Source organism: Phycodurus eques, chromosome 1 (genome assembly GCF_024500275.1).
Source record: "Phycodurus eques isolate BA_2022a chromosome 1, UOR_Pequ_1.1, whole genome shotgun sequence".
In the NCBI taxonomy this organism is placed as follows: domain Eukaryota; kingdom Metazoa; phylum Chordata; class Actinopteri; order Syngnathiformes; family Syngnathidae; genus Phycodurus; species Phycodurus eques.
In genome coordinates, this window is record NC_084525.1 from 12,742,531 (window position 1) to 12,766,288 (window position 23,758).

The following is a 23,758-nucleotide window of genomic DNA, read 5'->3' on the forward strand; positions in this document are numbered from 1 at the left end:
ATTTGAACACAAGGTATGTATGTAAATATGTTTATAGTCATCGTGTGTAAACCTACCACACACACACGTACACGCACACACACAGACGCACACACACACACACGTACTGATTCATCCACACCTCACGCGGTTTGACAGCTGGTGTGCATGGGGCTTTGCGTGCAGCCAACTTGCTTGTTTCCAAATTCTCACTCACACATTGATGAGCAATTTTTTCTTTTGTGGCGAAAAAAACAACAAAAAAAGTGGTATCAAGTGGAATTTGTCACACACAAACAGACCCCTTTTGGCTGTGGGGCCCACTTGGCATATCGGTGCCTCTCCTCCCCTGACAAGTGGAGCCCTTGCTCATTGTTTCTTCAAACATATTTCTCTGGCTCACTGCTGCCGCTGGGAGTATTGTGCTGGCTCCAGGATTATGAGAGAACCCCGATACCCTTGCAGAGATGCAGGATTGGAGGTTGAAACACATTGCAGTCAAGCAGAGCCTTGGGGCCATTTCTTGCTGCCTTGTGGCTAACTGAACACAGTAGGACAAGTGTCAACTGTCAACTCCCCCAAGTGGCTTTTTATGAAAGGGAGTGTGTTTCTGATAAATTGACCCTCCTGCTCGCTGTGTATGCAAATAGATCTTATCACATGTGCTCAAGGGATTCTCATCCATTTTCTCTAAATGCATCGGAATCACCAAACAAAAGCCCAGGTGGACTTAATGCACAAATGGGTGCACAGCAGCAGCCCTCTGCACAAGCGCGTGCATGTATGTGTGTTTGTGAGCTGTATTTTCGTTTTGCATTCACATCCCCGCATGTGCGATGAGTGCCGCTTGCGTGTTGCCAGTGTTGCTCTATAAATAGCAAATTTTTTATTTAGATGTTGGGGAGAGAGAGATCGTGAAGGGGGCTCTCAATTGAGTTGCCATAGTAACAGGCACGTTCTGGTGCTTGTGAACGGAGGATGAAGGCATGATAATGTCGACCTCCTTCTCTCTCTCTCTCTCTCTCTCTCTCTCTCCCTCCCTCTCTCTCTCTCTCTCTCCCTCCACCTTCCCACGGCGGACTTTTTTACTGGCATGAGGATTTATCAGAAATATTTGTTCCAAAGCATCAACAAAAACACATCCACAGCCAAAATAAGCCCATTATTTTCTTTCGTCTTTTTTGCTTTTGTTGCTAAAAATGTTGCCTCAGTAGGTTGTCTGGCACAACTAAGCATCAATGCAGACATCTACGTCTATTCAGTTATTCACGATCATCCCAATTGTAACCTCTGACTGTAGCCAGCACATATGATTTAGTGAAGTCGGGGTAATACTCAGTTCATATGCTGTATGTCAGCAAGAGGTTATGGGTTGGGTTTAAATGGCAGACCTGGGCCAAAGAATATGTAAATAGTATGGAGTCAACTGTTCCAACATTTTAACCGATATTATACAGCTCTGGAACATTTTGCGCTATGTGTTTGGAATTTAGGAGTAATGTCAGTATTTTACAGATGACAATTTAATTGTTAATTCTAATTAAAAATACCTTGCAATAGCAAGATAATAGAACCAGATATATTTGTAGAGGTCTCTTGTTTTTTTCCAGAGCTATATATGTATGTATAATATAGTCTGTGCGTGCGTGCATGCATGTGTGGATGTGTGTGTGAATCTAGACATCACACACACACACACACACGCACACACACGCACACACACACAAACAAGAAGAAGGAAGGGACCTTAATGATGACCAAGGTAAACACAGAGAAGATAGCATGAGAGCCATTTTAGTTCATTTTCATTGAGGACCTCGTTGGATCAATGCTCAACAGTGTGACCCTTTGCAAACACTGGCCCTTAAGATAATGGAGACACATACATATACACACACACTTTTAGGCCACGCTTGCTCTTTCTGCTGGTTGTAGATAACATTGACATGATTAGCAGATGGGATGATTTGTATATTAACAGAATCTCACTAAGTTCATGTTTTTTTCTGTTTGTTTAGTTGAACTCTCCTTGCTTGCTGAGGTTTCCCTCTGCATAGAACTTGAGGACCCAACTTTTTGAATCAGCTGAGGCAGAAAATCCTTTTGCTTGTTAACCAGACGTGATTCACTGGTGCATAACCGCTGACCCTTAAAAACCCCTCCTATCCTCCAAGTGCAGTTTCCACCGCTCCACATGTCCAATAAAGCAAAAATAAAAGCATGTCGATAGAAATAAGTCACAAGCAGCCTTGTTTTACATAATAGTTGAGTCAGGTTTTATTGACATGTAAATCAATAAATTAACTTATTGATGGAATTTGTGTGATGCCTCAAACTAGTATGTAACATGGCAGTAAATTATGTCCAACTGTGGCTCAGTAGTAGGTCTCCTGCTCCACCCAACCTGGAAATCAAAGGAGACACAATTAGCGACTTTGCCAAAGGGCCGCTCATAGAGTATTCTTAAAGTACAGCCTGCCTATGTCAGCGTCATCCTATTGTGAGTGAGACCACTGTTGCTGTTGCAGTTATTAAAATATTCGTCCCGTTGCGATCTGGAGGATGTTGTATTTATCGCATGAATCCATGATATAATGGCATCATCGTTGAGGTCATAAAATAAAACCTAATTTTTCTGAGCCACTCACGAAACCATATGTTGTTAACTTGTATGAATGTTAAGTTGTGCTAATAATGTTTTTAGTCATAATGTTGGGTTTTAGTTGTAATTGCGATATTGTCACATTGTTCACCATGGATGGGCAGCAATCACCCATGTGTGCTGCAAGGCTCAAATGTACAGTAGCGCACACACACATACTGTGTCGAGAAACGCAGTTGCATCATCGTAAGCCTGCATACAGGTTCCGCTTTTTTCGCTCAGCGCAGTGCATAGGATCAAGCATTTACAATGGCTGAGTTGAGAGTTCAAATCCCACAAGGACCCACCATTTGCCACAGCTCGCTGATCCACATTGAGGCATTGAGTGACATTGTATAAATGCATGCATATATTGGATCAGTCCAACAGCTGCCTTGCTATAAATACTGGAATGCTGATGTCGTACCAGTAAGGGACAAAAAGCACCTCCACAACCTCCTGATTATTGTGGAGCATGATGCAAACTACCATATACAGGTACCTCGCTACCAAGAAAAGATTGTAAACTATGAGCTCACTTCCGTGCTACACGTGTATGTCAGCAAACTGTACATATTGGTAGAGGATAAACAGACCACATTTACCACCACATTTACCAATCATTCTCCAACCATCTGATAGAAGAGGAAAACAAATCTTACCGCCTGGGTTGCGTCTGAGGATGTATCTTCTTGCCTCATCATAGAGGAAGATAAGCAACGAATAGGGGAAGGCACAGAACCACCAGCATGGCCTAAGGTGACAGAAAGGTAGAGAAGTTATACATGACACATGATGAGGAGGTGAGACTGGTGCAATTCTGACATGCCGCAAACATTTTCTATTTTTCTCTCTCTCTAGTTCTGTCTGATTTGGAGACATTACTTCCAGACTGAGGAAAATTCTGCATTCTGTGCCACATTCTTAGAGGACAGAAATACATGATTGCACCTTTCAGGGAATACCGCCATGACCCTGGAGTGGCGGTATTCTCTACGACACAGGTGTCAAACTGGTGGACCAGGGGCCAAATCCGGCCCACCAGATAATTTTATGTGGCCGTGAAAGCAAATCACATGCGTCCACTTTATGTTTCTTATGAAAATAACAAAATTGCAAATTGTGTTGTAATAACTTTGAGCTTTTGCAAGCATTTTTGGTTACCAATACCCCTTTAAAAAAGAAATTTAATAGTTGAAAAACAGGCTGCTGATTTCAAAACTAATTATCCATCAATTTGTTGTGTATATATAATTATATGAGGCGATAACTGATTTAAATGAGTTCACAGTCATAACGGCCCTCCAAAGAAAATCATAACTACGATGTGGCCCATGAAAATAATGAGCTTGACATCCCTGCTCTACGACTCTAATAATTTTGTAACCATCAAACTTGGCTTTTACAACATGGCAATTTACCTCTGCCTTTTTGCCCTACGGTACAATAATTTATCTTGGAACAATTATACTATGACATTGGTATTACTATTATTAGTATAGACAGAAATGTCTGTCAATGTCTGGTGTGAAACTGTGAAACAATATGAGTGAGGAATTAAACCAGTTTAAAAGGTATATTGTATGTGTATAGGTTCCTGCGGCCCTTGAAAAGGATGAGTGATATCGAAAATGGATGGATGTGTGTACTAGGTATTCTTTGGTTTTATACATCCATCCATCCATCCATTTACTGAGCCGCTTCTCCTCACTCGGGTCGCGGGCGTGCTGGAGCCTATCCCAGCTAACAACGGGCAGGAGGCGGGGTACACCATGAACTGGTTGCCAACCAATCGCAGGGCACATACAAACAAACAACCATTCGCACTCACATTCACACCTACGGGCAATTTAGAGTCTTCATTTAACCTACCATGCATGTTTTTTGAATGTGGGAGGAAACCGGAGTGCCCGGAGAAAACCCACACAGGCACGGGGAGAACATGCAAACTCCACACATCCGGGGCCAGGGATTGAATCCCGGTCCTCAGAACTGTGAGGCAGATTCTCTAACCACATACAAACAACCATTCGCACTCACATTCACACCTACGGGCAATTTAGAGTCTCCAATTAATGCATATTTTTGGGATGTGGGAAGAAACCGGAGTGCCCGGAGAAAACCCACGCAGGCACAGGGAGAACATGCAAACTCCACACAGGCGGGGCCGGGGATTGAACCCCGGTCCTCAGAACTGTGAGGCTGACGCTTTAACCAGTCGTCCACCGTGCCGCCTTGGTTTTATACAGTGTGTGGAAATAACGCATACTGTAAACTATCTTCAAGCATTATGTATTTCACTTCTTTATGGATAATTTATCTTAGGTAATGGTGATGTGGTAGGATCTAAAAAAAAATTGAGGTTTTTCCTACTCCTTTTCTGACCGTCAATACACAATGTTTCAATACATCCATCCAGCCATTTTCCATACCGCTTATTCTCACTAAGGTTGCGAGTATGCTGGAGCCTATCCCAGCTAACTGTGGGCGAGAGGCTGGGTACACCGTGATCTGGTCGCCAGCCAATTGCAGGGCACATATAAACAAACAACCATTTGTACTCACATTCACACCTACGGGCAATTTAGAGTCTTCAATTATGGTAACCTACCATGCATGTTTTTGGAATGTGGAAACTGGAGTATCCGGAGAAAAACCACAGAAACACAAGGAGAACATGCAAACTCCACACAGGCGAAGCCAGATTCAAATCCGGATCCTCAGAACTGTGAGACGGATGTGCTAATCAGTCGTCCACCATTCCGCTGTTTTAATAGAGTGTGTTTATATTTTAGTTTGGTAATTTCTTTCTTTTATTATTATTTTTTTATCTATTGGATGTTCAAAATAAAAAGTTCAATCAACTTTCACCTTATAACAAGTCTCCATACATCCACCCACCCACCCGGGAAATAACAGACAGCATTCCCTGTCCCGATCCACCTCTTTTAAATTCCACCAGAGGAACACAGAGGCATTCCCAGGGCAGCTATTTGCGATAGCGGCTGTGTCCAAAATCACTCACTAGCCACTATATAGTGCACTATACAGTAGTTACGCCATTTTGTAGCGGTGTCCGAATGCTTAGTGATCAAATTTAGTCCCCTGTCTGATTCTGATTCCGATATAGTCCACTCAAAATTTCCCACAAAGCACAGCAAAATGTAGTGACCAACCGATGGTCACTCACCGAGTCTTGATATACCATAAAGCATTGCGTCTTCAGAGAAGAAGTAAAAGAATGGCGGGACTAGATGCATCACAGATGGAGGGAGTGAATTTTTCATATTCATGTAAATAAGCTTTCAACAAAGACAAAAAAAACATGGCACATTTGTTTACAAAATCCTCTCGTTTTAATAATGTGCAGCAATTATTATTATTTTTTTTTAAATTACCGACCGCAACAACCTACTTTGTTATTGTGTGACAGCTGTGACAACATTTACCAAGCGCCGTGTAGTGTCTGAAAGCATTATGAATGAACTCAATATATAGTCCACTATATAGTGCAACCCTACATGGGGAGTAGGGAGTAGTGAGTGAGTGAACGATTTTGGACACAGCATGTATCTTCAGTGAGCCTGAGGTCTGCCCCAGTCAAAGCCTCCCACTTGGATGAGCCCAGAACCCGTCGCCCGAGAGGGATTCCAGAAGCATCCAAAGCAGTGACTGTTCTCTCAGTCCTACCCAGTTAAGAAAGGGTGGGCTTTGCCTTATGGCTCATTGCCCGTCACCGCAACAGACCAGTACAGAAACAATGAATCTGTTAATCTTGCCACCAGTAGTGAAAAATATTCCTTACAAAAGGTGTTGCGAAGTGAACTTTGGCAATAAGTGTGCGTATTTACTCACTTGAGAGGGTACATTCTCAGGGCAATGTCCATGCCAGGACAGTATGACAGGAAAGCAGCCAGGGCGGTCTCTTCAAACAGTCCGAAAATAAGAATACGGTTCCTGGGAGTGAAAACATTTATCACAGTTAGTTCTGATGTTACTATTTAACACTGGGAAAAAAGTTCTTTGAATTGACTGAATTTGAACATGTACATTATATGCACATTATTAAAATGTGGGAAACTGATGTCATTTTATTATTTTTTGGGGGAAAAGAGAGGAAAGTTATCAGTTTACCACATTTTAATCATTTGCAACCAAAGTGCAATTGCCCGATCCAGAAGTAAATAAATATTGGCATTAAGTATGAACAGTATGTTCAACAGAAACATCTCTGTTCCATCGTACAAACATAAACATACTTCATGCCCTGCTGCAGGATGGAGTTCCTCCTGGTCTTGCAGATTATCAGATCAGCCCACTGCACGATGACGATACTTGCAAAAAAGGATGTGTGGCAGGTGAACTCAACAATCTTCCTACGCTCGTATGTCTGGATTTAAAAAAAAAAAAAAGTTGCATAATGGTCTTTAGCCTCTTGCCGATAACATTCACAATTTTAGGCTCTGAAGTCATTGCTTGCAATGAGAATCACTGACCCATTGCTGCCCATAGCTGTCCTCCAAGTCATTTACATGTTTGTCATCCCAGAGCATTCGAATTCCCAGTAAATCCATGGGCAGAAAGCCGTTCTCTGCCAGAATCACAAAGTATGTGAAGAAGCCTGCTGTGGCCTGCATCATACCTAGTAGAGGATCAAAGCACTGAGCTTTAGAACTGAGGCAAAAAAACAATACAGACAAGCTTTCTGTCTGTAAGGGACAATCTGGTTATTTATTTGCTGGTACAAGAGGAATACAGGTACCAATCTGTCCGTAGGCGATGCTGATAAGCCTCTCGTTCACCAGTTTGTCGGTTTTGGGGTTTCTAGGCTGTCTCTTCATGATATCGCTTTCAGCTGCTTCATAAGCCAATGAGATGGCAGGAACCTGTGGGGTCATAAAAAAGGCTACTTATCTGTGCAGAGATGCCGAGGCATAAAATTGCAACCAAAGTTAACAAAAAAGATATCAGACACCTACCATGTCAGTTCCCAAGTCGATACAGAGGATAGTGACTGTTCCCAGAGGCAGGGGGATATTAGCAATGATAAAGAGGAGGAAGGGAGAAATCTCAGGAATGTTGCTGGTTAGTGTGTAAGCAATGGACTTCTTCAAGTTGTCAAAGATCAGACGGCCTGACCAATGGGATACAAGCACATATATCAACACATATATTACACATCAAGAGACGAGCCAAATTGAATGTGCTGGCAGATGTCAACTTAAAAACACCGTATTACCTTCTTCTACTCCTGTAACAATGGAGGCAAAGTTGTCATCGAGCAGGATCATGTCAGCTGCCTGCTTGGAGACGTCAGATCCGGCAATCCCCATGGCGACACCAATGTCGGCCTTCTTCAGAGCTGGAGAGTCATTGACGCCATCACCAGTCACAGCAACAATGGCTCCCTGTATGATGAAGAGTGACCGACTTGTTTAGGGAGCTGTCAGCGAATGTGTGAAAAGAGTTGTTGTGCATAGGACTGAATTTCTGACCTGTCGCTGGCAGCCTTCCACAATGATTAGTTTCTGTTGAGGGGAGGTTCTGGCAAAAACAATCTCAGTGTGGTACTTCAGGATGTCATCAAGCTGTTCTGTGGTCATCTCCTTCAGCTCCCCGCCATGGACAACACAGGCCTTAGCATCCCTGAAGAGGAAATCAAAGCAGCATTCGCGGGCATCCTGGTTTGGTTCAGTAAAATATAGTACAGCTTTTTCTGCATTTCGATTTTATAGGGTTTTAACATATATGACCCGTATCACTCCACTTATCAGCATGCTTTCACTAGTTGACAATATTGTTACTTCTGTGATGTCAATAGAATGTATGAGTGGACTAGAAAGAAAACAAAACACACAGTTTTTAAAATACCATTCCTTATGATGGAAAGAGATATGGCTGTATCTGTATGCAGCGCTACTTTATGCCAAGGTTATTTTCTTTATTTAATTCACTGTTGAGTTACACCCTGCTGTGGTGTGACATGAACTATATCCTGCCAACACATTTTGCAGTTGAAACACAAGGCGGATCAGCATTTACCGTTTTAAATCATACCATAATAAACTGAGTTTAACTGTACAGCCCAGACACCATAAAAAGAACAAAAACCTTGGGAGCAACCTCATAAATGCAGACAAATTAATCACTTTATACACTTCATTGGCAGTTGTAGTGCTTTAATCTCACTCACATAAGCCTCTCTCACACAAACCATCTAAGTCGGCATTTGGACATCTTTTTCCCAGCTATCCTCTGTGTAAAACACTGATTTGGGATGCGGGGTTGAAGTCAACACAGATATTTGCCGGCTGCAGACATAGTAACAGATGTCGAACAAAGGTGGAAAGACACCAAGTTTGAAGTTATGTGTCAAACATTGGGGAATTCTGTCTGAAAGGGACATGCAAATCAATGCTGACTCTCATGTTATGCCTCTGATGAGCCAATTTACCAAAAATGCAAGGTGAAAAAAGCTAATGTGTAAGATAATCAAATACTGTACTGGAGGTGCAGCAGAGTGATAAATGTGTTTGTGAATGTCTAGATTTATTTGTCTGCAATGACTCAGGGGTAAAAGCATTTTAGCTGAGTACATTGCAGAAAGTGATTTAAAGATCGCCTTAAGAAGGATAGTATATTCTAATGCAATGAGTATTTAGAGATACCAACACTCAGCCACAAAGTTTGATGTGGGTACAAACCTGGGATTGACCTCTGACACTGGAACATTCAAGCGAGCTGCAATGTCTTCAACGGTCTCATTGCCCTCAGAGATGATGCCCACGCCCTTCGCGATGGCCTTGGCTGTGATTGGATGGTCACCTGTTACCATAATAACCTTTGGGAGTAGAGTAAGGTAAAAATGTTGATAGAATGACAGACAATTGACACAATTAGCAAGCAAACAAATGTACAATCTGAGGTCTAATTTTACCTTGATTCCAGCACTCCTGCATTTGCCAACAGCATCTGGCACAGCAGCACGAGGAGGATCGATCATGGACATGAGGCCAATAAAGCACAACTTCTCAGTGGGAAAGTTTACCTCATCAGTGTCAAATGCAAAGCCCTCTGGGAACTGGTCATCAGGCAAATTGAAATGGCAGAAACCTAAAAATGTTTTACTTCCTTTAGACATCAATTTTCTATCCATATCAATAGTCAATGACTGGAATCACAGTCACAGGCAATGTAGATCCTCAAAGAATATGAACACGACATACTGTAGCCTACATGTTGTTGGACTGCTGGAAAAATCCAGACTGCCCACAGACAGAACATGCAACAACTATATTTTCACAGTCAATTCCTGACGTAAAGCAAGGACTTACCAAGCACTCTCTCTCCAAGTCCTCCCAGTTCAACATAGGCATTCTGGAAAGCGTCTTTCATTTCCTCATCTAGTGGCTGTTCTTTGCCCTGTACCATGATTGTGGAGCAGCGATCCAAAATCCTCTCTGGGGCACCTTTCATGACCAGCAGATGTTTGGTCTCTCCCGGGGTTGAGTTCTTATGGATGGAGAGCTGCACAACAAGTCAGATAAACCCTCATTTTGATCACAAGCAGGAAGTTCACAAAGTTTTGAAACAGAAGTTTTCAGTGTTTCTAAATGTTAAGTAGGCCAATGTTCCATTATCCTTTTGATAGACAATATCAGTCCAGATTGTTAATAGTTTGTCAAAAATGGCTACATAAAGTTATGATCAATCCATCCAGCAGGGGACGTAGGTGAGCAGTTTCTGTGCACTTTTTTGCTATTTACCTGGTACTTGTTAGTGGAGTTGAAGGGGATCTCAGCAACCTTTTGGTATTTGCCTCGCATGTCTTTGACAGATCCACAACACAACTCAATGCATTTGAGCAGGGCAGCCTCAGAGGCATCTCCGGCTACATCCCTCTGTCAAATAAAGTAATAAGATCAGTGGTCACACTAATAACCACCACAGTGTTCTTCTGATCTGATCTGAAGCTAATATATGCAAACATCTAATTATATGGAACCCTTTTCCTAAAGATTTGTAGTGCAGTTGTTTTGTGGTGGCTTTTTTTCACATTCATACTGCTGAGAAACTCACTCTTGATTTCATCATTTGTTTTAATGAAAAGGTCATAAGCCTAAACCAATTAATTAAAAATGGCATTATAATATATAGATACTTTGCCTGTGGTCACACACTTTTGTTACAGTTGAAGAGGTGCATTATACCAAAACATTCAGTGCCTGATGAACTGAAGATATTAAAACAAGTTAATACCTTTAGGATGGGAATGTTGCTCTGCTCTGCCAAGAAGACAGCACGGTTACATAGTCCAGCAATTCTAGCCAGGGCAGCCCAGGAGTCAGAGCTCCTGTCAAAGCATGTCCCACTCTGGTTCTCAGTGGTGTCTGCCTCATGAATCTGGTTGTCGAACCACATGTGGGCAACTGTCATCCTGTTTTGGGTCAAGGTTCCAGTCTTGTCTGAACAGATGGTGGAGGTGGAGCCCAGGGTCTCGACGGCTTCCAAATTCTTCACCAAGCAGTTCTTCTTAGCCATACGCTTGGCAGTCAGAGTCAGACATACCTGGAGACACCGAATGTTATGGTGGCATTCAAACACAAGCATTAGAAAGAAGATTTGACCCACAGAGAAACTCACAGTGACAGTTGCCAGGAGACCCTCCGGCACGTTGGCAACAATAATCCCAATGAGGAAGATGACAGCCTCCAGCCACCCGTACCCAAGAATGAGGGAGAGGATAAAGAAGGACACACCCAGGAAGACAGCTACACCAGTAATGATGTGGATGAAGTGCTCGATCTCAATGGCAATGGGAGTTTTGCCACCTTCCAGACTTGACGCCAGGGTAGCGATGCGACCCATGACAGTGCGATCTCCGGTGTTGATGACGATTCCTCTGGCTGTGCCTGTAGAAAGGTATTTAAAAGTCATTAAATATTCTAGATATTAATGATTGATTGAAGGTTTTTCATAAGCAAGACCTTCAACGCAGTTGGTGGAGAAGAAAGCGATGTTCCTTGTCTCTAGTGGGTTGTCGTTGGAGAAGTCTGGAGTACGAGTCTGTGGCTCAGATTCACCAGTCAAAGAGGAGTTGTCCACCTGAAGGGTGGTAACCATGGTGTAACAAACAAAAATACATTGAATGGCTGTTCAAAACCAGCATGCCAAACATGTTTTATGGGATGAATAATGACCTTGCAACCATGGGCAGAGACGATTCGCAGATCAGCGGGAATTCTGTCGCCACCTTTTACCTCCACCAGGTCTCCTGCCACCACATCCTCAGCATTTATGTTATTCTTCTCGCCATCACGAATAACCAAGGCTTGCTGTAGAATAAGCGGTGACACAGTTTATATTTAGAGGCACGTCAGCCTTTGGGACCCTTGTGATAATATGATGGGGTTTAGCTAAAGCTCACCTGTGGGACCAGATTTTTGAAGGATTCCATAATCTTGGAGCTCTTGGCCTCTTGGTAGTAGGAGAAGCAACCGGTGATGATCACAACAGCAGAGAGCACAACGCCAAGGTACAACTATAAGAGCAAGAAAGATTAAATGGGTTGAACAAACATGCACATTACACGCTCACAAAGATTGCTTTACATTGTCATTAGCAGGTTCATCTTCAGAAGCAGCCTGGATCCCGTAAGCAAGGAAGCAAAGGATGGCACCGATCCAGAGAAGCATAGAAAAACCTCCAAAAAGCTGGAGAGGAGATATTTGGGATGCACAATGAACATGGTAGTGAAATTGTGACTCTTTAATTAACTCCTGCAAATCCTTTTTACCTGTCTACAGAACTTCACCCACTCAGGTGTGGTGGGTGGTGGCGTGAGGGCGTTCGGGCCATCCCGGAGCAGAATCTCCTGTGCTTTGGAGGAGGACAGACCCTAAATAGGAATGAAATACAGTACACTGGTAAGAACTATGAAAAATAACTGAATTGAATGAGTGTATACAGTATGTACAAGCAGGGAAGGTGGAGGATTCAAGTTTGGTTAAATCAAAAAATAAAATAAAATAATCCAGAAGTTGCTGTGTCCAAAATAGAATGTGTGATAATGGAAATGAGAGAGGTTGTGTATATTCCAGAACTGCATGTACTCAGACTCTAAGTCAAGGTCATGTTAGTAAGTAAAGGAGGGGAAAAAATGTGGGAGTTGACAGAGTCACTGAGAATGAAGACTTTGTTTAGAGGTGAACTGAGACAGATCAGGTTTCAGTCAATTATCAATATCAGTCAAGTGCTCGGTCTATGTGAGGCTGTATTGTGCGTTGTAACTACACCCCATGTGTCCTCTGCCAGGTTGCCCTCATGCTGAAATTTTCTTTGCCAAAACTTATCAAGAAATTGCTCAATTGAATGCAGCCATGTATATAAAGAACTGAGAAAATATGAATTACTTCTCCAGAGAAGAAATTGAAATATATTCATCTGTCAATCAATTTTCTACCACTATATTAATATCATAGATGTGGATGTATGTACATGTTGCTAATGAATGCATATTGCCATTAGTTTGTACTTAGTACTTGCATTTCTTTTGTTCTGCCCTGTGTGGGGATGATCACAACCACAACACAATTTCTAAACTTACCCTGGCCAGGTCAGTTCCATATTTCCTATGAAGCTCATCCAAGGTGAGCTTGTGATCATCCTGTAGATAAAAAGACAAAGAGACTTTTAAATCAGTTTTAGGAGAAAAATGTCCCGTCATGTCTTTCAGATAGAACTCCATGATGACTTGTGCAAAATTGTGTTGTGTGTTGTGTATTCTGGATATACAGTATATGGTACAATTTGAAGATTAGTCCAAGCAGATGTTTGAATAAAAGTGTCTGCTGGCAGATTGAAAAGTCCAATGTGTGGGCAAAGCTGCAAGAAACCAGAGAATAGTTTGCTGCTAACAGTCCACCCAAACGAACCCAACGAATGTCTGCTGCACTGGAAGTTTGCTTATGTGCTTGGCATTTAACAATAGTCGTGTCAACATGGTTTATTTACGGCTTCATGTAAAACTGATATAACCAAGAGAGATATGAGTGGGGGATATGAACAAGAGCCTCTGACGTGCATGCATGCGCCTACACAGCGTTTGTGTTTGAACGCCCACAAGGAAAAAGCAAAATTTAATTTGGATGATATCTAACTCCATACCCAATTTAGGGTGCACTGATAGGCATTTATTTATTATTTCAAACATTACTAACGATCAAACTTCAGCCTGCATTCATGAGACGATATAGTACCATTAAGGTAAATATACAAGCATAACCATTTGTGACTCACTGTGTCCATTTGTCAATCATTAACAGCTTTATCATTGTTTCACTAATGCTGCCATTGTTTCTTTGCTTCTACAATCAATGCCAAACTTTAATTAAAAAGCTTTTTAAAAGATTAGTGATGATTAGAAGGATTCAAGATGATGCAGCACTGCTGATACGGTTGTTATGGTACTGCTATGTCCTTCAGTGGTGCGAGGACTTTAAGTTCAAGTTCAGACATACTGAGGCTCACAATTATTAATATTTCAATGAAAAGGGAATTTTAGTACCTTTTATATTACTAAGCTACCATTAGAATATTCTTTGCTCTTTAAATTCAGTAGCAATGGGCAGATGCTTTCCTGGTACTCTTTCAATAATTAGGCCAGTAACAATAAGACATACATACATACATACATACTTAGTCAGTCAGTAGAGGCAATTGGTTAAATATCATTCAATTAAAAAAATAAAATCTTATATTTTCACAGTATGTATGAGGTGGTTGGCCTGACCTAGTGAAGGACACTGTTGTATCTGAAGAAGGTCACGCTGACCTTTATTTTACCCTTTTTACAACTTTTGTAACGCTCCTCCTACCTAGCGGCAAATATTGAGGCTGCAGTTGGGAAACATAACTTCCCTGTGTATTCACAGAAAACATTTTTTTTTTTTTTTAGAGGGAACTTGAAACTCTCTCGTGACCTTGACAAAATGAAAACTCATATTCATGCTGAAAAAGGCTGCACCGGCAGGCGGTCATGCATTCCTTTCAACACAGAATACTTCAAATCAAATATTATTTTGCGCAACACTGAGCACTTACATTTGAGCAACTCCATTCATACTAAAAAAGAAACGTTTGTTCTGTGCTAATATATATATATATATATATATAATAAAAAGATTTAACAACTTACACTTCAAAATGACTAACATGTGATGGTGCTTGCATTCGTTTAGAAAGGAGCTCTTGTGAAACTGAAGGCACACAGCTTCCTTTCATGTGACTACGGCATGAGCCGAGTGTTTGTCCAGTCCATGACGGTGACCAATGAAAGCCAACAGTGGCGTGACAGAACCTAAGATGGGTCATGCCTACATGATGGTGGTTGTCGGGTTGAGGAAGGTCACTACATTTCATGCCTTTTCCGACCATTTACACGGAGAACTCACCAAATCTACTTCTTTCTTCAGGTCATCCATATTCTTTTTCTCTTTCGCCTTCTTGCTTTTCTTGTCCCCGCCATCAGAGGTTGCTGCCAGTTTGTACTCATCCTTCCCTCTCTGGTTCAAAAAGATAAGAGGAACAAAATGAACCTTTGGATAAGAGAGGGCGCATGCCAGAAAAAGACTGCCTCTTTGTTAGGCAAACATTCAGACAGACGTGCTAATTATTTGTTGAAAGTCACTCAGGAAACACTTTGAAAAGACCGTCACAAGCCTGAACAACTAAAAGTAAAACTTAGCCAGAACATGAGCTCAAGTTGAACCACAGGACTTGACGAAACTAGGCCAAAGCATGTGAGCAACAAGTTCCAATACTTACTCCCAGCCCCATGCTTGCAGTGTAAGTCCGAGAACAGCCAATCCAATTGTCTTTAACTTCAACTTTCCTACTCCGCCTCTCTCTCTCTCTCTCTCTCTCTCTCTCTCTCTCTCTCTCTCGCTCTCTCTCTCTCTCTAAGCACTAGTATTCCCTCTTGGCCAAGCAGAGAAGATAGGCTGCTTCACATTAGCATACTTTTATACCTACCTGCCAAGAAGAAGGGGGGTTGAAGGAGGGATTTGGGGGGGAGGGGAGGCTGGTTGGTTGGTTGGTTGGTTGGTTTTGTGTGGGTGGTTGAAACAACACAGGTGAGTAGTAGTAGAGCCGTGTAAGGCAGGAGGTGGGGTCTTTATGGAAGAGTGCGGAAGAGAAATTTGCCCTTCATTCGCTCCTTACTCTTTGGCCCTATTTAGGCCTCCTTTCACTCAAGGTTAGTAGAAGATAATAGTCCGGTGAACTATAAAAGGGACAAAAGGGGAGAAGGTCACTTTCCCTGTCTGAGCGCAGGAGTCAGAGGTCGGAACGAAGCGTCACTCACAAGCTAAGATAACGTGGAATGCTGAGCTTATGTGGTTTACGTATGTGGCCAATGTACCAGATTGTGGCCTTCTGTTTCAGGGAAAGTCAAATGTCTGTTTCAAACTATTGAGTTTAGTGGTAATAGTTTTTTTTTTTTTTTTTTTTTTTTTTTAAAGAGTTCTTACTAGTACTTTGGAGCGAGATACCAGGTTTGTGTTTGTGAATAAAGCTGAGCTGCTGCTAAAGCAGGAAATGCGTACAGGAAGTAGAGGGTTTGTTTAGTTTGCAGGAAGCCATATAGCTGAAAAGAGCATGCTTTGATGAATGACTGAACTACGCTGTGCCCCTGAAACGCCCTTGAAAGTCTTTCCGCATACAAAAAGGTGAATGTTGAATGTTATGACATGCAAACTTGCTGTATAACCCACAGTGATCTTAGCAACCAAATAGACGCAGTGTTTCCAATTCAGCGCTACATTTAGATGCTACATTTAGCAACTTTTCTTACCCCTCTCGTAAGTTGTGGCAAAACAAGCCACTTTTGACTACCCCTGTTGTCATTTCTCCTCGCGATTTTAGGATGGTCAATAGCAACGTCCTAATTGAGGATTTGGCAACAGTGGGTAGAAGTGACCCCTGAGTCCATTATGAAACCAATAAGTTGTGTTACTGTTCAGTGAAACAGGCAAGGAGGAAAGGTTGTCCTTGTTGGTTGCTGGTGGAGGGGGAAGGGGAAGTGTTTGTAGTAAACCTCCAACTGTTTACAGATACAAGGCTATGCAGGGAAGAGGGACAGGTCAATTTCTTTTGGTTGGGGGTGAGGGGGGGAATCCAGTTTATTTTGCTGTGTAACCTGTTTGAGGCTACAGGGTGGTTTTTCCTGTTTATACTCGTATAATGAAAAAGACCCACCAAAAAGGATACTAAGTAAGTAATACAGGGTAAAGATCTTTGGGGTAAAACCCGGTTAAAAATAAATAAATAAATAAATAATTTCAAACCCAAAGCTGCATAATAATAGAACCCTGTGCAAATAGAGTGTGTGGTATGGTTTCGGAAAACTGAATGACTTTGGGATGCCAACGTGTGCTTACCAGCGCATCAAGTCACACATTCGCAACCCTCATCTTCCCTCTGACAAAACTGCACACACTCTTTGAAAACATGTAAGATTAGTTTTGTGGGCTTTTCAATATCATTCATTTTTGGGCAATTTTCCTCTCACTTGCAGGCCAAAACCCCAACTATAATTTCCCCCCGGGCTGATGATGTGAGGAGCAGTTGTGGCTCTTGTTTAACCTTAAGTAAAGACTTCCACGCAGAGGTAGCATGTAAGCTAGCAATGTGCCCTTTGCAAGCTCACTGCTGTGAATGAGTGATGAGAAGCTTTTCAAGTTTACCTGACAATGTGCTGTAAAAATGTTTCATCCTCCACCAGAACTCCTGCCATGTTCTGGACTTTGAACCATGAGAGGCATATAGACCTTTAAAATGTTTAATGATCAAACCAAAGTTATTCCGTTTTACAGCTATGTGATAGAGGCTGGACACTGATTGACTATAAGCGGCTTCAACTCCAGATTAGTCCCAATGAACCTCGGGTACATGTCATACAATTGAATGACAATAAAAAAAAGTCTGTTCGACATCTTGCCGATAGATTTCAAATCTATTTGTCCAAGTCTAAAACTTTCAATATAGCGGAAAACATTCACATGACATTCTTCCTCCTCCTCTGGCAAACATTTATAACATTTTTGCAGAGTAAAGTTATGAGTCTCATTTATAATCAGGATGTTTTTCTCCATTAATGCATGCAGTTCACAAACAGCCTTTGCGATTGTTTTGAAAACACAGCATTCATTGTGCTACTATTACTTGCATTATCTGGGGGAGAGGGCAATAAGAGGAGCGTGTTTCTCAGCCTCTTGTGCTAAAATGGCAAGCGAATGTCAAGTATATTTTTAGAAATTAAACAAAAAGATGTTCAACCCTGAAAGAGTGACTTGTACGTGAACCTGTCTGTTTGAAACACTGTGATAGAAAACAGAAGTTAGACAATCCGAGAATCTCCCTACATCTTGACAGCGGAAACATTTAAATAATACTCTTACTCATTGATTATTATTGTGTGAACCATCCTCTCTCCCCTCCAAAAGAGACTTTTGCATGCCTGCTCTAAATTCTCAGCCTGGGTGTTTGCGTCAGGCTGTGAAATGGAATGCGTCTGTTGGCTCTTATTTGACCAAAGGCTGCATGGAGAGTTCAAAATATTTTGGTATGGCAGATGAATGGATGAAAGTGGTACAAGGAGCAAGGGAGATTTTGCCTTTAAAAAAAAGAGGCAACCAGACACGAAAACCATCACAAAGTCAAAATTCCACTTGACGGATAATCAGAAAACTGGGAAAATTTCCATTGGGCAATAAGAATTATTACCCCCAAAAAAGTCTGGAAACATACGGAACTAAACAAATGGACATAATTATTTGGGATCCTCACCAAGCTTATGGATATACTAAGCATGCTCCAAGTCACTCTTCATCCCTTCTGACTGTAAACAAATACTTAGCACATTTTTGTAATAAGTAGGTGGGATTGCATTGATTGATAAACCTACAATTACTGTTGTACCAGAACGAGTTCAATGAACGAAAGTTCATAAACTACTTCATATTTTGGACGGATGAGAACTGAACTTGCCGGCACGGTGGACGACTGGTTAGCACATCTGCCTCACAGTTCTGGGGACCGGGGTTCAATCCCCGGCCCCGCCTGTGTGGAGTTTGCATGTTTTCCCTGTTCCTGCGTGGGTTTTCTCCAGGCACTCCGGTTTCCTCCCACATCCCAAAAACATGCATGGTAGGTTGATTGAAGACTCTAAATTGCCTGTCGGCGTGAATGTGAGTGCGAATGGTTGTTTGTTTATGTGTGCCCTGTGATTGGCTGACAACCAGTTCAGGGTGTACCCCGCCTCCTGGCCGATGATAGCTGGGATAGGCTCCAGCACTCCCGCGACCCTTGTGAGGATAAGCGTCTCAGATTTTATTCTTAGAAAGGTTATTCCAAAGTGCCTAAATTGGATTTAAGAATAAATTCGTTCTTAAGAATGCCTTAAAAATGAAGCTCATTGTTATTTTAGTCATTTGTTTTCAAGGTTACTGCATTTGGGGGTGTGAATACACAGGCAGTTGAAAAGGGTTCTCAGAGAGAAATTTCTTCCGAACAAGACCATTATTTCTATTTACATGCTGAAAACAGCCATCTGTTAAAAATGTCTACATGCGTCCATGATCTAAGCATATGCCAACTACTAAATTGTCACATACTGTATACTGTATACCAAGTTTCAGTCATTTGTGCAGGTTCATGGGAACAGGTATCAGTTTGACGACATTATAGTTTTTACAGGAAGTTTGTACAATGTTGCTGTTGTGTAAACATACCCTAAATCCAGCATCACACATTTGGCTTCCGCATCATATTCCTCATCTGAGCATCAAAGGAAGTATACATGGGATTTGGATTGTTGGGCGGATTCAAACAATGCAATGAATGGAAAGGAATTTGAATCTGTCATTTAGACCACACACAGGCAGACACAGCCCCCTAATCTGATCTGGGATTATATAACTCCAATTTGAGGAACAATTTTAAATTTGAGCAGCACGGTGTGGTAGTGGTTAGCAGGTCTGTCAAATTCAAATCTCAGCTCAGGCCAGTGTCTCCGGGTACTCCGACTTCAGTCCACATTGCAAAAACATGCATGGTAGGTCGATTGAGGACTCTACTGAGAATGTGACCTTAAATGGCTGTGTATTGCGATTTGCTGGCAACCACTCCAGGGTGTACCCTTCCTGTTGCCCAGAGTCAGGTGGGATAGGCCTCCACTCACCTGCAATCTTAATGAGGACAAGCAGTATAGAAAATGAATAATTAGATTTTAAGTTTGGACAACATGAATTAAGTTTTTTTTAAAGTAATTGATAGTAGTTACACCATCATTGTTACCTGTATTTCTTGTGTCAATATTAACCTTGAAGATCATCCTGAACAAACAGGTAAGTCTGACAAACGTAATTATGACACAACAATATTTGTCTTTCTGCCAATGTAGAGTTGTACACGTCACAATGCTGGTTGTTGTGTGCTTGTGGATAAGCAGGGCCTTGAAATTACAGTAGATTTTCGGTGGAGCCGGGGCCACCAGCCACCAATGCTAACAAAGAGCCACTGTCTGAGCTCACTTTGCTATTCAGACACCGGTGCATGCACATGTGTGAACAGATGAGCATTACAGGTGCGTTTGCTTCATGAAATCTCATCAAGGAGTTGACTTTCCCTCCAGTTTCTCTTGCTATGTGGGGTGGCTTTCAAAATAAAAGCCCTGCCTTTCAAACCAAAGCTGTCCAGTACGTCTGTGAGAGATAGCAGAGGCAAGACCAACTCACTTGAATTGGGTCAAAGGCCAGATTTTCTTTCCAGAGAGGAATTAAGAGGAATGTGTTTTTGGAAGGGAGCCAATGTACCACAAATATAAAAAAAATCTATGTATTCCAATACAGAATCTCACAAAAGTGTGCACACCCCTGACATTTTTTTAAATATTTATTATATATTCTCATGGGACAACACTAAAGGAATGACACTTTATTAAAATGTAAATGAATCAGTGTACAGCTTGTATAACAGTGTAAATGTTCCCCTCAGAAACTGGGCCGCAGGGCTGTATTTCAACATTTTAACTACCCCAAACATACCTCCAAGATGACCACTGCTTTGCAGAAGCAGCTAACGGGAAAGGTGATGGATTGGCCAAGCATGTCTCCAGACCTAAACTCTATTGAGTAACTGATGGGCATCTTCAAATTGAAGGTGGAGGAGCATAAGCTTTCTAACATCCACCAGCTCTGTGATGTCATCAGGGAGGAATGGAAGAGGATTCCCATGGTGACTTTTGAAGCTTTGGTCAACTCCACACCCAAGAGATTGCTGGAGAATAATGGTGGCCACACAAAATATTGACACTTCTGCCCCATGTTTGGAAATTTTCACTAAGGGGTCTACTGACTTTTGTTTCCAGCATTAAGACATTAATGGCTGTGTGTTGTGTTATTCTGAGGGGAAAGTACATTTATACTGTTATACAAGTTGGACACTGACTACTTGTTGTAGCAGTGTCATTTCTACTGATGTCCCATGAAAATATATAAAAGTCAGTATATACAGTACTTTTTCAATAATGTGAGCGGTGTCCTCACTTTTGTGAAATATTGTATATCAATGCATTTATTGGGGCGAAATTACATTAAACATACAACATGCCTTCTTGTCTCGCTGTCATGCAACATCTCTCTGTACAGTGTGCTTTTCGGTCTGTGTCTTAAATCTTAGGATCTTATCCCTCTCTGTCATGTGTCCTCATTTGATTATGTGTGCTCCTCTCTCTTTGTCCTGTGTCCTGCGTCTTCATCTTTCTGTCCTGTGCAGTCATCTCCCAGTCCGTTCTCATCTATCTCACTTTTGGCCCATTTTCTCATCTCTCTGTCCTGAGTTCACTGGTCTCTGTGTTTATTTGGGGTTCCGTATTTTTAATTTGTTTTATTTTATTTATCACTTTTGGGCTTCACAAATTGGACGTACCAATTTTAAGGGGGTCGGGGGGGATCATCGTCACTTACTTAAGGCACCCCTGGGCCTTCGTCGTGAGTTATACAGTACTTTTTTCCATCACTCCCCAATGTCAGCTAAAGAAACATGTGACTCCGTGGGCTATTGAGCAATCCCATGTTATTTCCTGTACACACACACTCACGCAAAGGCCCCCTTCATGCGTTGGAGTTTTCCGCTCTGTTGCTTAAGCACACTTCCCATATTCTTGCTTCGTCTTCATTTTAATAGTAACACTATTCCATGAGCACACACACACACACAAGTTGAGAATTCCTTTGTCAACTCCTCCCCTTCATATGAGACTTTCCCCCTGGGCCCTCACAAGCTTCCCTCATGGAAAACTACCAGCACGCACATGCACACAGACACACTCATTCGTGTATTAAACACAAACACTATGAGTTGTGTATTTTGGGAAGTGATAGACAGAGATAAACGGAAAGGAGGGAGACCGTCTGATCTGCTGCTGCTGCTTACACACTCAGCCGCGTGCGCGCACACACATACACGCACACACACGCGGACACACACAAACATATGAGAGACAGCAGCTGTCAGTGACAGTTAACTCACATAAACTATCTCTTTTTTAACACTGGGGCCACTGCCAGAAGCATGTTTTCAATCCAAAGCCACCACACCCCCTCACTCACCGTGTCGGGAAGCTTACTTTGGAAATGTAGTTGGTTACAGTAACAAATGATCATGTTCAAAATGTAATAGTAGTGTAACCAGGCCTTGACTTTAAGCAGTGGCGGGTAACACCGACGCGCCCCTAGCCACTTTGGCAGGTTGATTATACACATACACATAGATCATTTTACACTTGAGACTATGTGAATCCTGTGATGCACATGTCATAGAAACAATGAGTCCTAGCCCTGGCAAAATGAGTCCTGCACTTTATCATCACATAATACAGAAACTGTAATCCTCCATTACATCATGGTTCTTGCTTCACGGTCTACTATATTGGAGATTTTTTTACTGCATTTGTTAATCTTTTTTATACTGTGCGTACAATATTTTTGTTATCCATTGCTCTTGGTCTCTCTCAATATATGTGTTTAGGCCTGCCACGATAGCACATTTTTTATAACAATATATTTTCCCCAAAACTTTCACGATAGACGATAGAATTGTTGATAGTTTTTTTTTTGCCACTGATGTAATGATATTAGAAAATAATAAAGAATCGTACACATCTTACAAATTCTGCCCCGGTAATCAAACATGTGAGCACAACTGTATATCCATCCATTTTCTGAGCCGCTTCTCCTCACTTGGGTCGCGGGCGTGCCGGAGCCTATCCCAGCTGTCATCGGGTAGGAGGCGGGGTACACCTTGAACTGGTTGCCAGCCAATCGCAGGGCACCACAACTGTATAATGTTCTCTAATTTACTAAATAAAAGTAAGGCTGCATTTCACAATAAGAGCACGGAAATAAAAAGAGAAAGTTACAAGTGTTCAAATAAAGTGCTTAAGAAAAATATAAAAGTTAGAACTTCCCTTTTTCTCTTTGGCATCTTGACACAACACCCGTCGGTGGGGGGAGGGCAGTGTTGGGCTGAGGAGGACATTCGGCAAGGTGTTCCGGCACTTCGACCTGTTCTCTGGCCCGCCATGCCCGATTCTTCCCGTTTTATGTTGCGCCTGCCTACCCTTAGACTAGGAGGCCATAACATAAATTGGGGGCTCATTCGTCCTTTGTTTCTGTGCTCACCAAACTGGTTGGTAGTTTTTGTGTATTTCTTTGTCTTTCGCAATATCATGTCCACACCATTTGACATGAATAAGTTTGAACACTGCCCAACACTTCAAAAGTTGGATCGCAGCACAAAATCTGATTTATTGTTAGTAGCAAATTTATTTACTATCTCTGCCCCTTGGCACGCATGCAAAATGGAAAATAAATCATGCTTGTTAGCGCGGTTGTTGGAAATTTATGTAGTTGCCAAGCCAAAGCCTGTTGACACTGACAATGTTGCTCCGGGGAGGTCACAGTCACAAGTAGAAGACGCGATTTCTGCTACCACTCAACCACCAAGGGGTAAACCCGGCAGCGCTGATCCAAGCTGGGTTGCTACGGACAAGCTGGCCCTCCGCGGAAGGTTGAACTA

General features: G+C 42.0%; 1 protein-coding gene across 1 annotated transcript; it reads right to left on the bottom strand.

Annotated features, from left to right (window-relative positions):
* Positions 1-2,228: 2,228 nt before the first annotated feature.
* On the bottom strand, positions 2,229-15,625 carry LOC133403222 (sodium/potassium-transporting ATPase subunit alpha-1). Its single transcript, XM_061677930.1, has 23 exons — positions 15,446-15,625; positions 15,073-15,183; positions 13,227-13,286; positions 12,417-12,518; positions 12,232-12,333; positions 12,048-12,161; positions 11,821-11,955; positions 11,608-11,725; positions 11,264-11,532; positions 10,880-11,188; positions 10,387-10,521; positions 9,955-10,147; positions 9,558-9,733; positions 9,325-9,461; positions 8,116-8,266; positions 7,860-8,028; positions 7,600-7,754; positions 7,383-7,506; positions 7,117-7,262; positions 6,880-7,010; positions 6,476-6,577; positions 3,283-3,374; positions 2,229-2,383 (listed from the first exon to the last, which is right to left on the bottom strand). The coding sequence occupies exons 1-23, from the start codon at positions 15,455-15,457 to the stop codon at positions 2,355-2,357; spliced, it is 3,072 nt and encodes a 1,023-aa protein (XP_061533914.1). The 5' UTR covers positions 15,458-15,625; the 3' UTR covers positions 2,229-2,354.
* Between the last annotated feature and the right edge of the window lie 8,133 nt (positions 15,626-23,758).

Coding starts and splice junctions, on each gene's coding strand:
- LOC133403222 (XM_061677930.1), bottom strand. Junction 13,287..15,072: donor TGAAGAAAGAAGTAGATTTG/GTGAGTTCTCCG, acceptor TTTTATCTACAG/GATGATCACAAGCTCACCTT. Junction 11,533..11,607: donor CTCCACCAACTGCGTTGAAG/GTCTTGCTTATG, acceptor ACCTTTCTACAG/GCACAGCCAGAGGAATCGTC.